Source organism: Emys orbicularis, chromosome 19 (genome assembly GCF_028017835.1).
Source record: "Emys orbicularis isolate rEmyOrb1 chromosome 19, rEmyOrb1.hap1, whole genome shotgun sequence".
Lineage (NCBI taxonomy): Eukaryota > Metazoa > Chordata > Testudines > Emydidae > Emys > Emys orbicularis.
The window spans coordinates 7,345,620-7,364,124 of record NC_088701.1 but is presented as its reverse complement, the minus strand read 5'-3'; the positions used below and the strand labels follow the sequence as shown (position 1 = coordinate 7,364,124).

Genomic DNA, 18,505 nt, shown 5'->3' with positions numbered 1-18,505 from the left:
TCCCAAAGGACCCTGACGCCAGTTGCGCAGCGAGATAGCTATCCATAGTGCACTGATCTCTGTATCAATGCAAGCGCTGCTAGTGTGGATGCACTCTGCCGACACAAGGAGCATAGTGTGGAGATGCAAGAGCAGTTTACTTAAAGCAGCATAACTTTTGTCGACAAAACTCTGTAGTGTAGACCTGGCCTTAGAGATGCCCACAAGTGGGGTTTAATTTCCCCAGATTTCTGGGTGGAGGCTCAAACTGGTTCTGTTCTGTATTGTTAGGAGGAACCCCTAGATATTGAACCTGGCCCTTGTAGTTGCCAACTCCACCTGACAGAAGGGTTACATTCCAAGCTGACAAATAATTAAAGACCTTTCGCAATGTGCGCAGTGCAAAGTAACGCAAAGCTGCAGTACTGAAGTAACCGCATTTCTGCACAGATGCGCAGAGTCTGAGGTTGGAAAGGACTGTAGTGACCAGCCCCTGTGAGCTGTCGTTCCCTCCCTCCCCCGCCCACTTCAGAGAATCTAACTCAGCCATAGGCGCCGACTTCGTGGGTGCTCTGGGGCTGGAGCACCCACGGGGAAAAATTAGTGGGTGCTCTGCACTCACGGGCAGCCAAGCTCCCCTCACCCCCTGCCCTGGCCCCACCTCCTCCCCTAAGCACACCACGTCCCCGCTCCTCCGCCTACCTCCCAGTGCTTCCCGCTGCCTAACAGCTGTTTGGTGGCACTTCGGACTTTCCGGGAGGGAGGGGGAGGAGCGGGGATGCCGCATGCTCGGGGGGGGGGGTGGAGAAGAGGCAGGGCGGGGACTTGGGGGTAGGGGGTGGAATGGGGGCGGGGCGAGGGTGGCGCAGAGGCGAGAAGAGGCAGGGAAGGGGTGGGGCCAGGAGGGGTCGAGCACCCACCGGGCAAAGGGGAAGTCGGCGCCTATGAACCCAGGGGTCCCTGCTCCCAGCCCAGCACTTCTGGCTGAAGTAACATGGACTGAGCAGATGACATTTTCTAGCCTGGCGAGCTTGGGATAGCTCAATACTAGGAGCCCCCACATATATCTACATTGCACATGGGAGCGAGCTTCCCAGCCCAGGTAGACAGCCACACGCTAGCTCTGCTTGAGCTACTGCACTAGAAACAGCAGTGTGGACGTTGCGGCACGGGTTAGCCGTCTGAGCCAAGCCTGCCTGACTCCTGGGTCCGTACGTGGGTGGCTAACCCGAGCCAGCGCCTACGCCACAACCTCCACACGGCTGTTTTCAGTGCGGTAGCTCAGGCAGAGCTCGCATGTGTCTGTTACCCGGGCTCAGGGCTCACGCGCCGCTGCAGTGGAGACAGACCCTCCGTGTTTGAACAAACCAGGCATAACACAGCAGCCCAGCCCTGGCTACACGATGCATCCAAACGACCCTCAGGTTATAACAGGCCCAAAGGACAGCAAAGCGCACACCCTGGCACAGCACACCCTGCCTCCCACATAACCAGCATGAGGAGCAAACTGGAAAGAGCAGAGAAAGGAGAGTCAATCCCAAGTTCCCATGGCAACCCTGCAACAACTTCAGACACTGGCTTCAATCTTTGCACCATCGGCTCTTGGTCTCTGCTGGGTCACGTCACCCACTGAACCAGTGACAAGGATTTATCTGCTTTTCACTCACCAGGGGGGCGGGGGAAGAGATTCCTGCACTATAACCAACCTGAGCAGTTGCTTCAGTTTGCCTGATTCTCATCTCATAAAGACAAACAGCCGGCATGATCCCCAGCTGGTGTAAGACCCCCTAGCTCCACTGTCCTGACTAGACTTTACTTATTTACATCAGCTGAGGAGGGTCTGGCCCAAGGGAAAACCAGCATAAGAAAGAACTGACTTAGTCAGTTCATGGACTCAGCAGCATAGATCTGGCACATCACCAGGGCACTATAGCTGAAGGACTCTGAATGCCTGCTCTAGCCAGTGGATTTCTGCACAAACAGAATAGGACTCGGAGGTTCCTCACACTTCCAGTCTAAATGGACAGCTTGGGATTCTGCTAATGCTCAAGGAGTGTTCCGCCTTTTCTTGGTGGGCTGGGAGGAGCTGATGCGGGACCTCAGGCCATGGAGTGAAATATTCATGGCACTCATTATGTCTCAGCTACCAGATTCTGACCTGGGCAGCAAGCCATGCATATCATCAATAATTCTGCCCCTTGGTGCTTTTCAGTCTGGCCTGTAGCACAGTCCTTGTGCTGCTCGCACATCCCAGCCAATCAGTTCAATGGAGCTTTGCGGGCATTCTACTGATTCCCAGGTGGCTGGTAGTTTTAACTTGTGACTCAAAGACGGAGCTCCTCCACTTGCCTTCATGGCAGCTTGACACCAGTTGGGGTTTCTCCTTCTCTCGGTCATGTCTCAAGAGTCCCAGCTGGCCTGAATTTCTCCTGCTTGCTGCAGCCATTCACAGCTGTGCAAAGTGAGTGTGAAATGCAGGTGCTGGTGAAAGTGAGAGGATAGTTGTGTTCCGGGGGTGTTTTACACCTGCTGTACACAGATGTAAGTGACAGGGAAGGGGATAATTCGATCCACAGGTGTACAAATCATGGAGCTCACCACTCCTGCTCTCCCCAGTCCTGGGACCACTGGGAACCAGACCAGTTCCAATGCATAACTGAGAGAAGCCCTTAGGCTGATTGGGGCCAAAACCTGAACCAGCAGAGTGTAGTGGCCCCCTGGCCGTGCTCCCTCCATTGGCAGCATGGAGGCTGGCAGTGAAGGGATCTCTATGCTGGCACTATGTCATTGAAAGATCCCCTTAGCACTGAGTGATCCTCTTGGATACAGCTTCACTCAACCTCGCCAGCCAGAATCTGTGTTGCCATTGCACCACAGTGCAGGATCTGGCCCGGTGGTCCTGCAGCCTGTAAAGTGGTGTTGGGAAGAGTGACTCGGCTCCAAGGAACTCAGCTCTGTCTCTCGTATCTTTCCATCTGGCTGCAAATGATGCTACAGGACATTTACTCTCATCATTGTGAAGTTCTCAAATACCCCACTTTTGTGGGGCTGAAGGGTGCACTTCAGAAGCAGTAGTGAACGTGATAATGTGATCTCCTAGTTCTCTGATTTACCAGATCTCGGCAAGCCCCTTGGCAGTGCTGCCATGATGCAGATGTTTTCACTGCCCCATCCCTAAGCAGAGCTTGCAGCCAGCCACACATGGTCATCTCCACAAGGCATCGGAGTTCCCGAGAGCTCCTGGGAGGAGGAAATGATGTGAGTGCAAAGCCAGTTATCCCGTGGGGCCTTGAGTTGCTCCCAAGTTGCATGGATGATTTGAGAGATACAATCTTCCTCAAAGAGGAAATGACAAGAGGACTCGTGGCCAAGAGATCTCCTCATGTGACAACACCATGTCCCTCTTCAGCTCCGACTGGTACAAATACTCTCTCCCTCGTCCTCCTGGTTTCCAAGAGTGCTGACCACGGCAGTGGGGTCAGAAGATATGTCAGCTGGCGAAGGAAGCACTGAGTGAGTTCAACTGCTGGAAAGCATTTTCCCATCCTTTGGCTCATGTCCAGCGATGTCCCTTTTCAGTGAGGTAGCCCAAAGCGCTGGCACTGTACAGAATGGGCAGTAGTGGGGACAGGATGCCACAGATCCATGAACCCCCCCGCGCTTGCTAGTGAAAGTGTTCTCCATTTAGCTCTATTTGTGCATCCTTTATGCCTGGTGATGGCACAGCCCACTTCTTTCCGGAAAAGTTCACGTTTCCTGGAGGTGTGGTTTGAGACTCACTGTCGGATATATGTCAGTTACAGAAAGTGGGAGAGTCCCTCTTGAGCGGCAGCACCAGCTGGTCACTGAGCAAGAGACACCATCTAGAACTGCACCCACTCCTGTCTCAGGAAGCTGCAGGGTCCCTGCAGGGTCCCCAAGACACTAACGAACAGCCACAGTCCTTGCCTGGTAGTAAGTACAGCCTGTGCTCGGTAAGCCAGCTCCAGGGACACCACTTTGTTTGGCATCAGTGTTTTATTTGACTTTTAAATAACTATTTTATCATGTTTTCCTGGCCACTACAGATGAAGTGCAGCAGTTTCATAGGTGATGACATGTGTGAGGGGATTGTTGGCCCCTTACTAAAACTTAGTGGGGGGTTTTGGTTGGCCATCTATTTAGAAAAGCTGGACATGCACAAGTCCATGGGTCCGGATCTAATGCAGCTGAGGGAGTTGGAGGATGTGATTGCAGAGCCATTGGCCATTATCTTTGAAAACTCATGATGATTGGGGGAAGTCCCGGACAATTGAAAAAAGGCAAATATAGTGCCCATCTTTAAAAAAGGGAAGGAGGAGAATCTAGGGAACTACAGACCGGTCAGCCTCACCTCAGTCCCTGGAAAAATCATGGAGCAGGTCCTCAAGGAATCCATTTGAAGCACTTGGAGGAGAGGAAGGTGATCAGGAACAGTCAACATGGATTCACCAAGGGCAAGTCATGCCTGACCATCTTGATTGCCTTCTATGATGAGATATGGGGAAAGCGGTGGACGTGATATATCTTGACTTTAGCAAAGCTTTTGATACTGTCTCCCACAGTATTCTTGCCAGCAAGTTAAAGAAGTATGAATTGGATGTTGGGGGGGGGGGGGGGGGGAGTTGATAGCAGTCTTCAACTACCTGAAGGGGGTTCCAAAGAGGATGGAGCTCGGCTGTTCTCAGTGGTGGCAGATGACAGAACAAGAAGCAATGGTCTCAAGTTGCAGTGGGGGCGGTCTAGGTTCGATATTAGGAAAAACTATTTCACTAGGAGGGTGGTGAAGCACTGGAATGGGTTACCCAGGGAGTTGGTGGAATCTCCATCCTTAGAGGTTTTTAAGGCCTAGCTTGACAAAGCCCTGGCTGGGATGATTTAGTTGGTGTTGGTCCTGCTTTGAGCAGGGGATTGGACTAGATGACCTCCTGAGGTCTCTTCCAACCCTGATATTCTATAATCTTCCGGTACCAAAAGAAAGGGGAAGGGTCAATGGGAAGCCAAAACCCTGAGACTGACAGTCCCCAGGGGCAATGGGGAGAGATCAATGGTCCAGGTCAGCCTGATTGACAGGGCGGGCAGGCTAATGAGGCAGTCAGGACACCGTCCTCCGTGAGAACTGGAATTATCTGGACCGGAGCGGGGCTGAGCTAAGGAGAGAGCGGAAGCCTGAGCTGAGCTGGGGAGCAGAGCTGCGCCGGCCAGAGAAGCAGCCCAGGAGGCAGAGTAGAGCTGGGGCTGGAGCCGTCTGGAACTGGGTGCAGTGACTAGCTGGGGAGAGCAAGGGGGCACCCTGGGCAGCAGGCACAGTGCAGGGAGACGCCCCCAGCCAAAAGGCCTTGCAGGCCAGGCTGGGGTGGGATGGGGTGGAGAGGAATCGTAACCCCAATGGGGGTGGGGGGCTCACTGGGAAGAAGGTCCTGCCACCTAGAGCCTGAAGGCATGTGGCCACCGCCAGAGTGAGTGACCAACCTGCGGCACCTCTGCAGTGCAGCCAGGCCTGGGCAGGAGGCGTGGGACATATGAGAGACAGACTGTGAACTTCTCTTTCATTCCAGAGATGGCTGGTTGTGATGTCCCCGTGTAGGGTTGCCAACCCTTCTGGTTTCACTGGGAGTCTCCTGGAATCAGGCCCTATCTCCTACTGAAGCCAAACGGGGAGATTTTAGGTGCTAAAAGTCTGGTGGCGCAGTAGGGCTAAGGCAGGCTCCCTGCCTGCCCTGGCCCCGCACTGCTCCCGGAAGCAGCCAACACGTCCCTGTGGCCCCTCAAAGTTATTATTTTTACATAAACTCATGATTGTAAAGCCAATCTCATGATTTGGGTGAGCCTGACTCATGATTTTGAACATTTGGGCTTGACAATACTTTGAAAGTGACTTTAAAGTGTCAGTTTCACTCCTGTTTAAAGTGAATGTCTAGTCGATTATTTGTTTGGGGTAGCACCCATAGAGCCCCAGGCAGGTGCAATATAAACTCATGGGGCCTTGCCCTAGTAGGATGTTTCCAAAAGTTAAATGATCTATTCCAAGCTTTGTGAACTGCAAAAAAGTGATAGGAAGTCATCTAGATTTTTCTACAATTATTTCAACTATTGTATTCAAGAGGTAGTAACAAGGTAAAAATATACATTACAATTTGAAACCTAACCAGTGTCCCTTAAGTGACTTGACACAAGCTGTCAGAACATGTTAGTATTAGAACTGAGTGGGTCTAATATTTATTTAATTTTCTTTCCTTATATAGGAATTAGATACAGTGCTTCTCTCGGCTTATTTCTAAATTATTATCTGCAGAAACAACTGGAGTTTTCAGGTGCCTACATAGCCCCTGGAATCACGGTTAAAGTTGCCCCCCCCCCCCTCCAAATCTGAAATGGTGCCTCTGCGGCTGCACTGAAATAACATGCAGAACAAACCAAATTGGGGGGGGGGGGGGGAGATTCCACTGCAGGAGCAGGTTCTGCACCCACAGCCCTGCCAAGCGCATTCTCTGACCGTCCCCACTAACTGCAAATCACTGCAACCAGCATCAGTGGCAGCTTCATCCCTCACTACTTGCCGAAGCACCGAGGCTCCCAGCTGCAACTGCACGTCCTGATCCCGCAGGCCCATGTGTGGCGTGACAGCATTGGTTCTGCTGACTCAGCCCGAGCAACAGCGTGTGCCAGTAACTTTATGAGCAGAGCAGGCGTGGCCCGGAACATCCTGATGACTCAAATTGTTATCTGTGATCACCCGACGTGCCTCCCGTCTGCCACAGGCATTGCAGGTGGTGGCTGCAATACAGGCCTAGCTTCTATGCAGTTTGCGCCATGCTGGAATCCCCCAGCCATGCCCAGGCTCCAGATCCTTGTGGGAACATATGGTGGGTGGGGGGACTACTGAGGGGAACTCAGGCTCTCTCCATCCCCCTTGGGCAAGGCCATCTTCACACTTGTGACCTTCTCCCACAGCCATAGGCACCGACTCCAACTCACACAAAAAATAGGAGGTGCTCAGCACCCACCAGCCAGAGCTGTTGGGCAGGGCCACCCATCAGCTATTTGGTGGGAGGCACTTGCGGAAGGGCGGAGAGCAGCAATCAGTGGGCAGGCGGCCTCGGGGGAGGGAGCAGAACAAGTGCGGAAAGAGGTGATGCGAGGGCGGGGCCTTGGGGGAGGAGGTGGAGTGGGGATGGAGCACCCACTGGGAAAACCAAAAGTCAGTGCCTGTGCCCACAGCAGCCCTCCCATGCCAGAGCTGTCCAGGCCTGCAGGGGCAGTAAACAGTGCCCTGGAAAGGGAGAAGTGACGTACTCCTGCCCCAGAGCAGAGCGGGTGACCATACATCTAGTTTTGGCTGGGACAGTCCCTTTTTTAGGCCGTCACGGCCATCCCGACTTTTTTGACAAAACTGAGCATTTGTCCCATTTGTTCTTGCCAACTGATCATCCCTAGTGGGATGGGGAGGAACATATGGGGGGGAGGGCGCTGGAGGCTAGGGTTGGGTTGGCCAGTCCACCCAGTGTGCAGAAGGAAGAGGGGGGCCTCAAACAGCCCCACACGTAGGCAGGTAGCGGGCGGGCTCAGACTGGCCCTACATGTGGGCAGGCAGCACGGAGGATCGGACCACTGGTCCCATGCAGCCAGCCTCACATCTGCCTGGGGGAGTGGGAGCCTCAGGCCAGCCCAGGGTTGTCCCGTTTTCCCTTTGGGAAAATATGGTCACCCTAAGCCAGGGGTGGCCAACCTGAGCCTGAGAAGGAGCCAGAATTTACCAATGTGCATTGCCAAAGAACCACAGTAATACAGCTGAGCCCCGCATCAGCTCCTCCCAGCGCCTCCCACCCACCAGCAGCCCCACCGATCAGCGCCTCCCCCTCCCCCCCCGATTAGCTGTTTCATGGCGTGCAGGAGGCTCTGGGGGAGGAGGGAGGAGTGAGGGCACGGCCGGCTCAGGAGAGGGGGTGGGAAGGGGTGGAGTGGGGGCAGGGCCTGTGGCAGAGCCAGGGGTTGAGCAGTGAGCACCCCCCGACACATTGAAATGTTGGCGCCTGTAGCTCCAGCCCCAGAGTCGGCGCCTCTACAAGGAGCCGCATATTAGCTTCTGAAGAGTTGCATGTGGCTCCGGAGCCACCCGTTGGCCACCCGTGCCCTAAGCTGATGGGAGCTGGGAGCGCTTGGATCGGTGCTGGCCCTACGCAGGGCTGAGCTGTGGGGCACGGTCTGGCCCCAAGGGGGAGCAGTTATTCACACCATGCGAAGAAGGCAGTGCTCATCTATGTGCACTTTTTGGTTTCGGGTTCACTTCAAGAACTCCTCTGAACCCGGCTCAGAGGCGAGGCCATTGTGTAGCTCCTCAGGGGCCCTGATGCACTCATTCACCAATGTCTCCAGTCGCTAATGCAGAGGTCCCCAAACTATGAGCGCCACCCAGCCCTGCCCAGCCCCCAGCTCTGTTCCAGTTCCACCCTGCCCCCAGCCATGGCTCCCAGCCCCATGCCTGACCCCGTCCCCAGTCTCAGCGCGATTCTGACCCCCATCACAGCCTGGCTGTGGCTCTGCTCCTGCCCCCAGCCTTGGCCCCTGGATGTGACTCCAGCCCTAGACCCAGACCCAGACCCATCCCCAGCAGCAGCCCCTGCCTAGGCCCCCTTACCCCATCCATGCCCCCCCTCCCCCAGAGCCACAGCCCCGTTCCTGGTCCTGGCTGCACGGGGCTGCAGACGGGGGAAGGGGAGGCACGACCCTCAAAAGTTTGGGGACCGCTGCACTAGCTTATCCTTGCTGAACATCAGTGTGTCCTGTAAAAATACCATCTTTCATCTACCGCCAGCTGGGGCCACGTGTGCTGAGTAAACCAGGGCCTGAAGCAGAGCTGAAGGGACCTGTCAGACCTGTTTTCTATGTGTTGTATTAGACAAGACTGGAGTGAGCTTCTAACATTAACCCAGAGAGAGTAAGAGGGATCCCCAGCCCGGGGAGGGGGTGGGGGTGAGGGTTTCCCACTGGCTATGCACTGGCCTCCTCATTAACTCCTTGGTGCTCACCCCCTTGTCTCTCATGCTAATGACAGAGGCAGTTTCGGCAGCTGAGCCGCACACAGCACAGGCACGGGAGCTGTGGGCAGACACTGGGCTAGGCAGAATCTGGATCTCACTTCAAATCGTATTATAAGTTCAAACTTCACTTAGAAACATCATTTAGGGCAGTGGTTCTCAACCTATTTACCACTGGGCCGCATATGTGGCCCACAATGTGTTATGTGGGCCGCATCCAATACTATCTCTATGGCCCTGAGGATGTCATATGGGCCGCAGCTCTGTGCTGATTGGGCCGCAAGTGGCCTGTGGGCTGCAGGTTGAGAACCACTCATTTAGCGGAAGGAGAAAACAGCTTCATGGCCCTTTCCCATCTCCAGGGTCTGCAATGAACTCCAGGGTGGGTGAGCAGCTCCTGGCCCATCTAGTCCTTTGCCAGGGCAGTGCTGGAGGGACTAAGAGGCCCCATCCCCTATCTGGTCCCTTTCACCCATGGCCACTCCACCACATCCCCCCCAATTCCATTGTCGAGGGAAGAATCGCTCTGACCTTCTCCAGACCCAGCCTCCAAAGAGAGCAACGCACACCAACCCTCACCCCACCTGTTAGACCCGGGTGCTCAACCCCGGGGTGGGGACCTGAAATTGGGTCGCCAGAATGTTTCAAGGAGTCGCATGACAGCTCCGGTGGCTCCTGTCCCACGTGGCTGGCTGGGCTCACCTCCCTGCTCCAGACACTGCAACCTCTGGGCTCCCAGCGCCACTCAGGTTTGGCCCAGCCGTCATGATGACGGGAGCCTGTCATCATGGCCAAATGTGGGTGAGTGGCGCTGCCACCCTATGAGCTAGGTCACAAGTCCACTCACACACATTGGGTCCAGTCAGGGGGGCGGGGCCAAACCTGAGCGGTGCTGCAGCCCCAGAGATTACAATGCCTGGAGCCAAGAGCCAAGCCCAACTAGCCCCACAGCACAGGAGCTGCAGGAGCCACCACTGTGGGGTGAGTGCCAGGCAGGGCCCAACCCCCCAAGGGGGGTAGGATCTCACTGAAACCATCCCAGGGCCTCCACCCCCCCGGGTCGCGACAGACCATCAACACTGACAAATGGGTCCTGAGCCCCAGAAGGTTGAGAACCACTGTGTTAGATTGTCATAGGGGTGCCTAAAGGACAGGGGAGAGGGAGAGACAGACAGAGTAAGCAGCAGGCAGATGTGGGGGAGGGGGTTTACAGGACCCTCCAATTAATGATGTCAAGAGGCAAGTATAATTACCCAAAGACCCTTTCCTTTCCTCTGGCCCATGGCTGGGGCCCACAAATGCTGCATCAATGAATGCAGCAAAAACTGAGCCCACCCCTCCAGTGAGCCATGTGGAACCTGCAAATAGGAGCCAAATGGCCCTTGCTGCTTCTGCTCAGTGGGGGAGGGGGAGAAGGTTCGTGGAGAGTGAAAAACTGAGCTTTTAAATTTTTTTTTACAAGGTCTGGGGTACCCTAGCTCTACCCCTCACCCCCCACTTGGCCTGGGCGAGGCACATGGGAATATGGCCCCAAACGCCCCCATGGTCAGCAGCTCCCCAAACCCTCCAGCTCTCCCAAGCCTCCGAGTCGCCCTCTGGGTACCAAGACTGTCACTCCCTGTACAAACATTGCTGAGACTCGTGACTGGTTTATGGAGCAGGAAGCACACCTGTAATTGTGAAGCAAATGTTTACAAATAAGAGGCAGGCCTGTGGCCTGGCAGGAGTTACCCAAGTGGCAGCTGGAGTGATAAGGAGCAGCAGCGAAGTTCCTGGGGTCAGCTCTCCACAAACACAGAGCAATGCCCTGCCTTGCGCTAGTGCTGTTCATCAGAAGGCCACTAGTGCGCCAGAAATAGCCCCTCCTGTGAGGCTGGAAAGCATTATCCTCATGTTAGAGATGGGGAAACTGAGACACGGAGAGGACAAGTGTCTTCCCCAAAGGCACGTAGCCATGGAACCCAGGAGTCCTGGCTGCCAGACCTTGATCTAATCACTCCCTCCTTTCCAAACCAGCCGAAACCATTTTAAAGAGAAGAGCGACGAACACACTTTCCAACACGGGGTTTTCACATAACTCAGCACTAGCACTAAAACCAGAGAAACTTTTCAAGATTCACAAATGTGTTCACCAGACCAGCCCCCGGCAGCCACCTGGAATCCAGTGAGGAACAAGGAAAGGAATTGGGCGCTTTAATTCACAGAAGTGTTTGGGACCCAGGATTTTCTCATTATTCAACCAGCTCTAGAACTGTTCCCCATTCATTCTAGTAACATTCCCAGTGAGTGGTTTCCCTGGACACTCAAAGGGACCTTTGGGTCTAAATGTAAGGGGACTGTTGCCCCTTACTAACATTCAGTGGGGCTGTTTTGGTTGGCTAGCTCCCAGCACTAAAAGGGGAAGGGTCGATGGGAAATCAGGACACTGAGACTGACAGTCCCCAGGAACAATGGCGAGAGGCCAATGCTCCAGGTCAGCCTGATTGACAGGGCGGGCAGGCTAATCAGAGGGTCAGGAGGCCAGGGAGGTCCCGTCCTCCGTGTGAGCTGGAATTGCCTGGGTCAGACTGAGTGGGGCCGAGCTAAGGAGAAAGCAGGGGCCCAAGCTGAGCTGGAGAGCAGAACCGTGCCAGATCCAGAGGGGCCAGAGACGCAGCCCAGGGAGAGCAGATCCTGTGCTGGGAGCAGAGCCGCAGCCACAGAGCCAGAGACGCGGCCCAGGGAGAGCAGATCCTGTGCTGGGAGCAGAGCCGCAGCCACAGAGCCAGAGACGCAGCCCAGGGAGAGCAGATCCTGTGCTAGGAGCAGAGCTGCAGCCACAGAGCCAGAGACGCGGCCCAGGGAGAGCAGATCCTGTGCTGGGAGCAGAGCTGCAGCCACAGAGCCAGGTGTGGTGAGCAAGTGGGGCCAGCCAAGGGGGGACCTTGGGCAAAGGGCCCAGCACAGAAAGACACCCCCAGACAAGGGCCCTTGCAGGCCAGACCGGGAGGGGGACCGTAACCTGACGGGGGGCTGACGCTGGGAAGAAGGGTCCCACCACTCAAAGCCCGGAGGTGTGTGGCCACCACCATTGCAAGTGTCCAACCCGCAGCATACCTGCAGCACAGCCAGGGCCTGAGACGGAAATCTGGGACCTACAAGGAACAGACTGCGAAGTGCCCTGACGTTCCAGAGACACTGCTTGTGATAATCCCTGCCACAGAGCGGGGTGATGTGTTTTCCTTTAACCTTTCCCATTTTTCCTCATTCTTTTTTTAAAATTAATTGTTAATTAAACAACTTGTATTTGCTTTAAATTGTATGAAATGATCAGTGGGTCAGGGAGGTGCCCAGTGCAGAGAGAGTACCCCGGAGTGGGGACACCCTAGCCCCTGTCCTGGGTGACCACAGCAGGGTTGGGGGTTGAGCCCCCCAGGAATCCTGGGCCCAGCCTTGTCGGGGTTTACGAGGACTCTGCCAGACAGGAGAGTGGAAGGGGAGTCCTCAAGGGCAGGGAGGCCTCTGGGTAAAGGAAGTGGGAGTGAGGACTCAGATCCTTTCGCTAGCCCACTTCACCGGGGTAGTGCAGAAGCCAGGAAAGTTCCCCACAATAGCGGGACCATTCCCCCGCTTACATAAAGCAGGTTTGTGCCGCACTCCTTTTGCTGCCATAGCACTTCCCAAACACTCCTATGCAGTGCCTGGGTGCTCCAATGCAACCCGCCCAGCCGGCCCTGCCCCGCCACTGCTCTCCCAGCCCTGCCACTGCCCGCCCAGCCGACCCTACCACGCTACCGCCCTCCCAGCCCTGCCCCGCCACCGCCCTCCCAGCCCTGCCACCGCCCGCCCAGCCGGCCCTGCCCTGCCACCGCCCGCCCAGCCCTGCCACCGCCCACCCAGCCGGCCCTGCCCCGCCACCCCACTGCCTGGGCTCCAGCTTTCTCTGCAAGGACTGCTGCTCTGCTCGCCTCGCTCCCTCCCTGACTTGCTGATCATCCCCACCTGGCCCCTGCCCAATTTGTCCCAGCATCTCAGCTGCTGTCTCCAGGCAGCTTCCTAAGGAGTCACCCTTTTCCATCTTCCTGCTGCCTGGCTGCAAGGGCCTCGAGATCCTGTCTGTCTCCAGAAATCCGGCAGCTCTGGGCACCTGGCCAAGCCCTGGGACCGCGGCTCTGCTCTCGCGCTGGCCTTTGTTTGGGATCTCAGGGACAACAACAAAGCTATTTCAGTCCTTAAGGCTCTTGTGAAGGCCCTCGCCCTTCCGCAGCCTCAAACAGGATGGCAAGAAACCAGCGTCAGGCCCACCCATGCAGGGTGCCTTCCTCTGCAGCCCTGGGCCATGGGGTCCTCCCCAGAAACTTCAACAAGGGCTCCGCACCCCTCCGGGAGCTGTATACAATCCCAGAGTTCAGGGACTCCAGGCCATGGCAAAATACATGTGGGGGCAAGGGGAATCTCAGACCCCCAGAGCCTGACAGGATGCTCTGAAATGACTTCCCCTCCCCACCCCCCACAATGACATGCATTCCAGCCCTGGCACAGAAAAGCACATAGGCTGATGTTTGACTGCAAACGCTCAAAGCTGCAAAAGCTGGCTGAGAGGGAGGGCAAGACTGTGGTGTTTACCCAGAGCCGCAAGGGCAGCTCCAAAGGGATGGGTCTCCCAGAGCAACAGAGAACACAGGGGAAGCTGCCCGCTCCCACGCCAGGTCCAGCCAGTTCCTTAGGCAGCATGGCTGCCTTCTCCCCCTGCCACCTCCGCATTTGCAGCAGTGTGCCCTGGGGTGCTGTAGGCTTTAGCCCTTGTGTGGGGTGGGGAAAGGCCAGGCACAGTTTTGTCCTAAATTAAGGGCAGAGCCGCCCCTTCGCTTGGGCTGGGCAACTTGCTGGAGGTTTAAGGAAACAAGACTCTGGCACCATCCCATTGGGGTGACATCCCTGCAGCCCTACATGTGCCGGTGTAGCAGAGCCCAGACCCAAGGGATTGAGATCAGTGTCAGGCCAAGGACCTTACAGTGATTTCCCACTGACACTGGAAACTCCCAGGTCATATCCATTTCACCAGATTCAACCCAGTTTGAATTTTATTTTCCATTTCTTTGCGTGTGCAATTTTTGGGGAAAAAATATGCATTTTTAATTTGACATTTTCATTTTTTTGTTTTTTCCTTATTTTCTTTTAGGAACACAGGACCGCATCATCAAGTCCAGTCCCTTGCTATCACAGGCAACCCCGCCAGATCAGCCCCTTCATAAACTTATCAAGCACCATCTTCCCCTCCGCCCCCCCCCGGCATTTTCAGGGGTGGATGGTGAATGATTTTAAGAACATAAAAACAGCCTTACTGAGGCAGATCCATGGTCCATCTTGCCCAGTATCCTGTGTTCCCACAGTGGCCAGATGCTTCAGAAGGAATGAACAGAACAGGGCAATTATCAAGGGATCAATCCCCTGTTGTCCACTCCCAATTTCTAGCAGTCAGAGATTTAGGGACACCCAGAGCATGGGGTTGCGCCCTGACTATCTGGGCTAATAGCCATTGATGGACCTATCCCCCATGAACTTATCTCATTCTTTTTAAACCCACTTATACTTCCTTCACAACCTCCCCTGGCAACGAGTTCCCCAGGTTCAGTGTGTGTTGTGTGAAGGAGGACTTCCTATTGTTTGTTTTAAACCTGTTGCCTATTAATTTCATTGAGTGACCCCTAGTTTTCATGTTATGTGAAGGGGTAAATAACACTTCCTTATTGACTTTCTCCATACCAGTCATTATCTTATAGACCTCTATCATATTCCCCCCCCCCTTAGTCGTCTCTTTTCCAAAGTGAACAGTCCCAGTCTTTTTACTGTCTCCTCAGATGGAAACTGTTCCATATTCCTAATCATGTTTGTTGTGCTTCTCTGTACCCTTTCCACGTTAATATACCTTTTTTGAGATGGGACAACCAGAACTACACACAGTATTCAAGGTGTGGGTGTACCATGAATTTATACAGAGGCAATATGATATTTCTGTCTTATTATCTATCCCGTTCCTAACATTCTGTTTGGTTTTTTGACTGCTGCTGCACATTGAGCAGATGTTTTCAGAGAACTATCCACAATGACTCCAAGATCTCTTTCTTGAGTGGTAACAGCTAATTTAGACACATCATTTTGTATGTATTTTCTAAAAGATCTGGGGGGTAAGGAAGAAAAGGAAACAAGAAACAAAAATATTTTAAATCACTTTTTTAAAAATCACAACAATGGACAATTTTCCATTTAAAAGAATTATATTTGGAAAAAATAGCCATTTTTCAATGAAAAACTTGTTGGAAAAATGTCACCAGCTCTTACTTAGACCCCACTGGGAGAGGAACCTTAAGCAAAGAAATCCAGACATGGATTCACTTGAGAGACGGGCCAGTTAACAGTGCATGTGTTCTGAGCATCCCTGATATCTACAGCCTTCCAGGCCACCATAAATGCCATCCCTAACTCCTCATGGTCACTGTGCTCAGGATAGCACCTGACATGCCAGGTGGCTACACACTGCCCCGGCTGACTCACTGTTAGAGATGTGGGATCCAGTTCTCATGTACACCAGGAATGCCATGTGCACAGGGGTTCTCCCTGCCAGAGTACAGCCCTGGTCCCAGCCACTGGCATGGAGGGACCTGCCAGGAATGAGGAGGGTGGGGAAGGGGTGAACTGCACTATAGCTATTCTCTGCTCCCCAGGGCACAAAGAGGATAATAGGAGACACAGCATAAATTAGAGCAGTTTTAATTTAAGGGGGAAGAAGCAGAAACTCAAGGGAAATCCTGCCCATGAAACATCTTGTGTGGCAGAGACAGTGTGGGTTATTTGCTGGTGCAGAGATTGGTGTAGAGGTGTTTCCTGTTCACATGCTCAGGGCTTAAATCTAATCTAAGACATGGTCAAGTAGATTGTTTAAACACTCAGTACAGCCGCTGTGCACTGAAGCACAATAGCACAGGTCTGATTTCATGCCTCAGTGAGAGCTGAACCTGGAGAACAAGCTGGGGCAATCGCTTGGGAAATGGTTTCGCTAACAGCTGAGGCCATGTCTGCCGAGGTGTCCCTTGCCCTGCCCCAAATCACCCTACATGAAAGAAGCAGCAGGGAGTGAGTACCAGGCTGCCCTCCCAGCCCAGCCCAGGGCCTAGGCCATTTGGGGACTCGCTCATGGAGATCGGACTGTCTTTGGAAATGCCAGTGCAGTTCTGTGCTGAAAAGTGACACCTTAGGACTCCTTGCTTAGGTGTACAAGGGAAGGCTGTTTTCTCTGACTGCCGACCCTGCAGCCCCATCCTGGGACCAGAGAGTCACGCCAGGGATCTTCCTTGGCTGCGCCATCACCAGGAAATAAGGTTCTGCAGGCCAAGTTCTGCCCTCAGAGACCCCCGTGCATCTCCCCCCCCCCCCCCGCCCCCATACTGCTGGCTTGGCACATCGCAGACCTGGTAATGGTGCTGGACAGACCCCCACACACACCTCCCCCGGAGTCGGAATAGCAAGCACAAGAGTCCCCCTGAATCCGATAGACACGAAGAGCAGCTTCGGCGGGAACACTTTGCTGAGAAGGGGCCGTTTACATGGTAAAGCACTGAACCTGGCTGAGAGATCCCGTGCATGGTTGACCTTTCACACATGAACATCACTCTGCAGGCTCCCTCCCTGAGGTTTTATTCCCTTTGCTCCCAGCACACGTTGCCTCCTGATTGCTTCCCATCAGCCTCGTGCCACCCCCAGCCCACACTATCTGCCCTCAGGCCCCAGTCCTGAGACCCCAACACACTATGAAGGGTGCAGTGGAAACTGCCTCAAATTACTGACGACTCCAGATTTGGAGGCCCCCTCTGTGCGCTGAGTTTGCGGGTCTCAGTTGGGTTCCTAGCTGGTTGTCACTAATAACAACTGATCCTAACCAGCCCCCTCGCTGGCTGTCTCAGCAGAGGGGCCAAGCCCTGACTGGGCCATGGAGACTAACTCCCTTCTTCCCTCTGGATTGGGGCCAGTTCCCCCTTGCCTGGCCCTGGTGAAGTCAGGTGCAGTCATGCAAAGCGAGTGCCATGTGGATGTAAAATACCACCAGATTAGAATGTGTGCGGGCAGTCTAAATGGCTCCCCAAACTGCAGGACAACACAGAATCACACCCCAGGGAAGGATTCATGGGTGGAGACAATCTACTCAACTGTGTCTGTTCTGGGGAGGAGTGGGGGAAGGGTGGGTGCAGAGGTGGCATTCCTGCACCTTTCCCATTTAACTCTGCCCCATTACGTGCTGGATTGAATTAGGCTAGACTAGGAATCCTAGAAGTATATCACAGTCAAACACATCTCAGAGGATCCTGGCTGCTTAAGCCCCAGAAACCACAATTGCCCATAGAATCCTTGGGAACTGCTTTCCACTGTCTGGCACCAAGCACTTGCCAGTGTCCAGGTCAATTTGCTCTGCTAGTCAGTTACGGAGTGAGTTATTGCTACAGCAGTGGCCCAAGGGATGAAACAAAGTCTTGCCCCAACCTGACTAACCTTCATTCTTCAGTGCCGGCTCCCTGCACCCAGAGCCTGTCACAAGAAACCATCCCCTCCCCGCCCTTCCCCACAGGCAGAGCCCTGCTAGCACCTTGGCACGCACACCTGCGGCTCTCACAAACACTAGGCAAGGCAACACGAAGCAGCTTCAGTAGTTACCCATCGGATGCCCTGTATCCTGGGCAGGCTGCCTGCCTCGCCCTCCAGCTGGATCTGGTAGCGGTAGCTCCGGAACAAGTGCATCTTCTTCAAGAGCAGATAGAGCAGATGCCCTTCAGCAGTGGGGTCTCCAAGCCCACCTGGAGGCGTTGGCAAGTCCTCGAGGAGAGGTCCGACATGCCACCTGCCCTGCCTGCCCCAGGCCACCTGTGTGCAGAGAGAAACCCTTGGCGTTCAGCCTGGGCCCGGGGGAGGCTCTGGCCAAACCCCCCCAGGCTTTCCGCTTTCTCTGCCCTCCACCTCCCCAGCATGAACCGCAGCCAGCAGCGAACTCGCTCCGTGTCCCGTCCCCTCTCGGTGCGTCACTCACCTGCATGTCCCGCGGCTGAGCCTGGCGCGGGGTCCGGCTCCCAGGTGTCCCGCCGGCTGCCCCAGCCCGTAGGGCGGTGCCAGGAACAGCTGGACTGGCGCGCGGAGAGCCCCACCGCTCCCACCTTTTGGGTCGGGGTGCTTAGGACCCCGGGGGTGCCCTGGGCAAAGCCATGGCTCCCGGGCACCAGTGGGGAGCCGGGATCCTGCTCCCTGAGCCCTGCCTCCGGCTGGAGACACGCTCCGTGCCGGGCTGCTGCGCCTCCCCTCCGCGGGGAACTGGGAGCGAGCGCAGGAGACGCTCCAGCGCTTGGCACAGGACCCGAAACTCCTCAGCTGGAAAAGCCTCCAGCCCGGGCGGCGAGCGCCACGCCCCCGGAGCGGCGCGCACCAAGCCCGTGTAAACCCTCCCTGGC

At 55.0% G+C, this 18,505-nt stretch overlaps 1 protein-coding gene across 1 annotated transcript in view; it reads right to left on the bottom strand.

Annotated features, from left to right (window-relative positions):
- Window positions 1-18,096, bottom strand: part of RAPGEF3 (Rap guanine nucleotide exchange factor 3) — a 76,024-nt gene extending 57,928 nt beyond the window's left edge. The window contains exons 1-2 of the mRNA XM_065419649.1: window positions 18,091-18,096; window positions 17,721-17,927 (exon numbers count right to left, since the gene is read on the bottom strand). Coding sequence (XP_065275721.1) covers window positions 17,721-17,927; window positions 18,091-18,096 — 213 coding nt within the window. The remainder of the gene's footprint in view (window positions 1-17,720; window positions 17,928-18,090) is intronic.
- Between the last annotated feature and the right edge of the window lie 409 nt (window positions 18,097-18,505).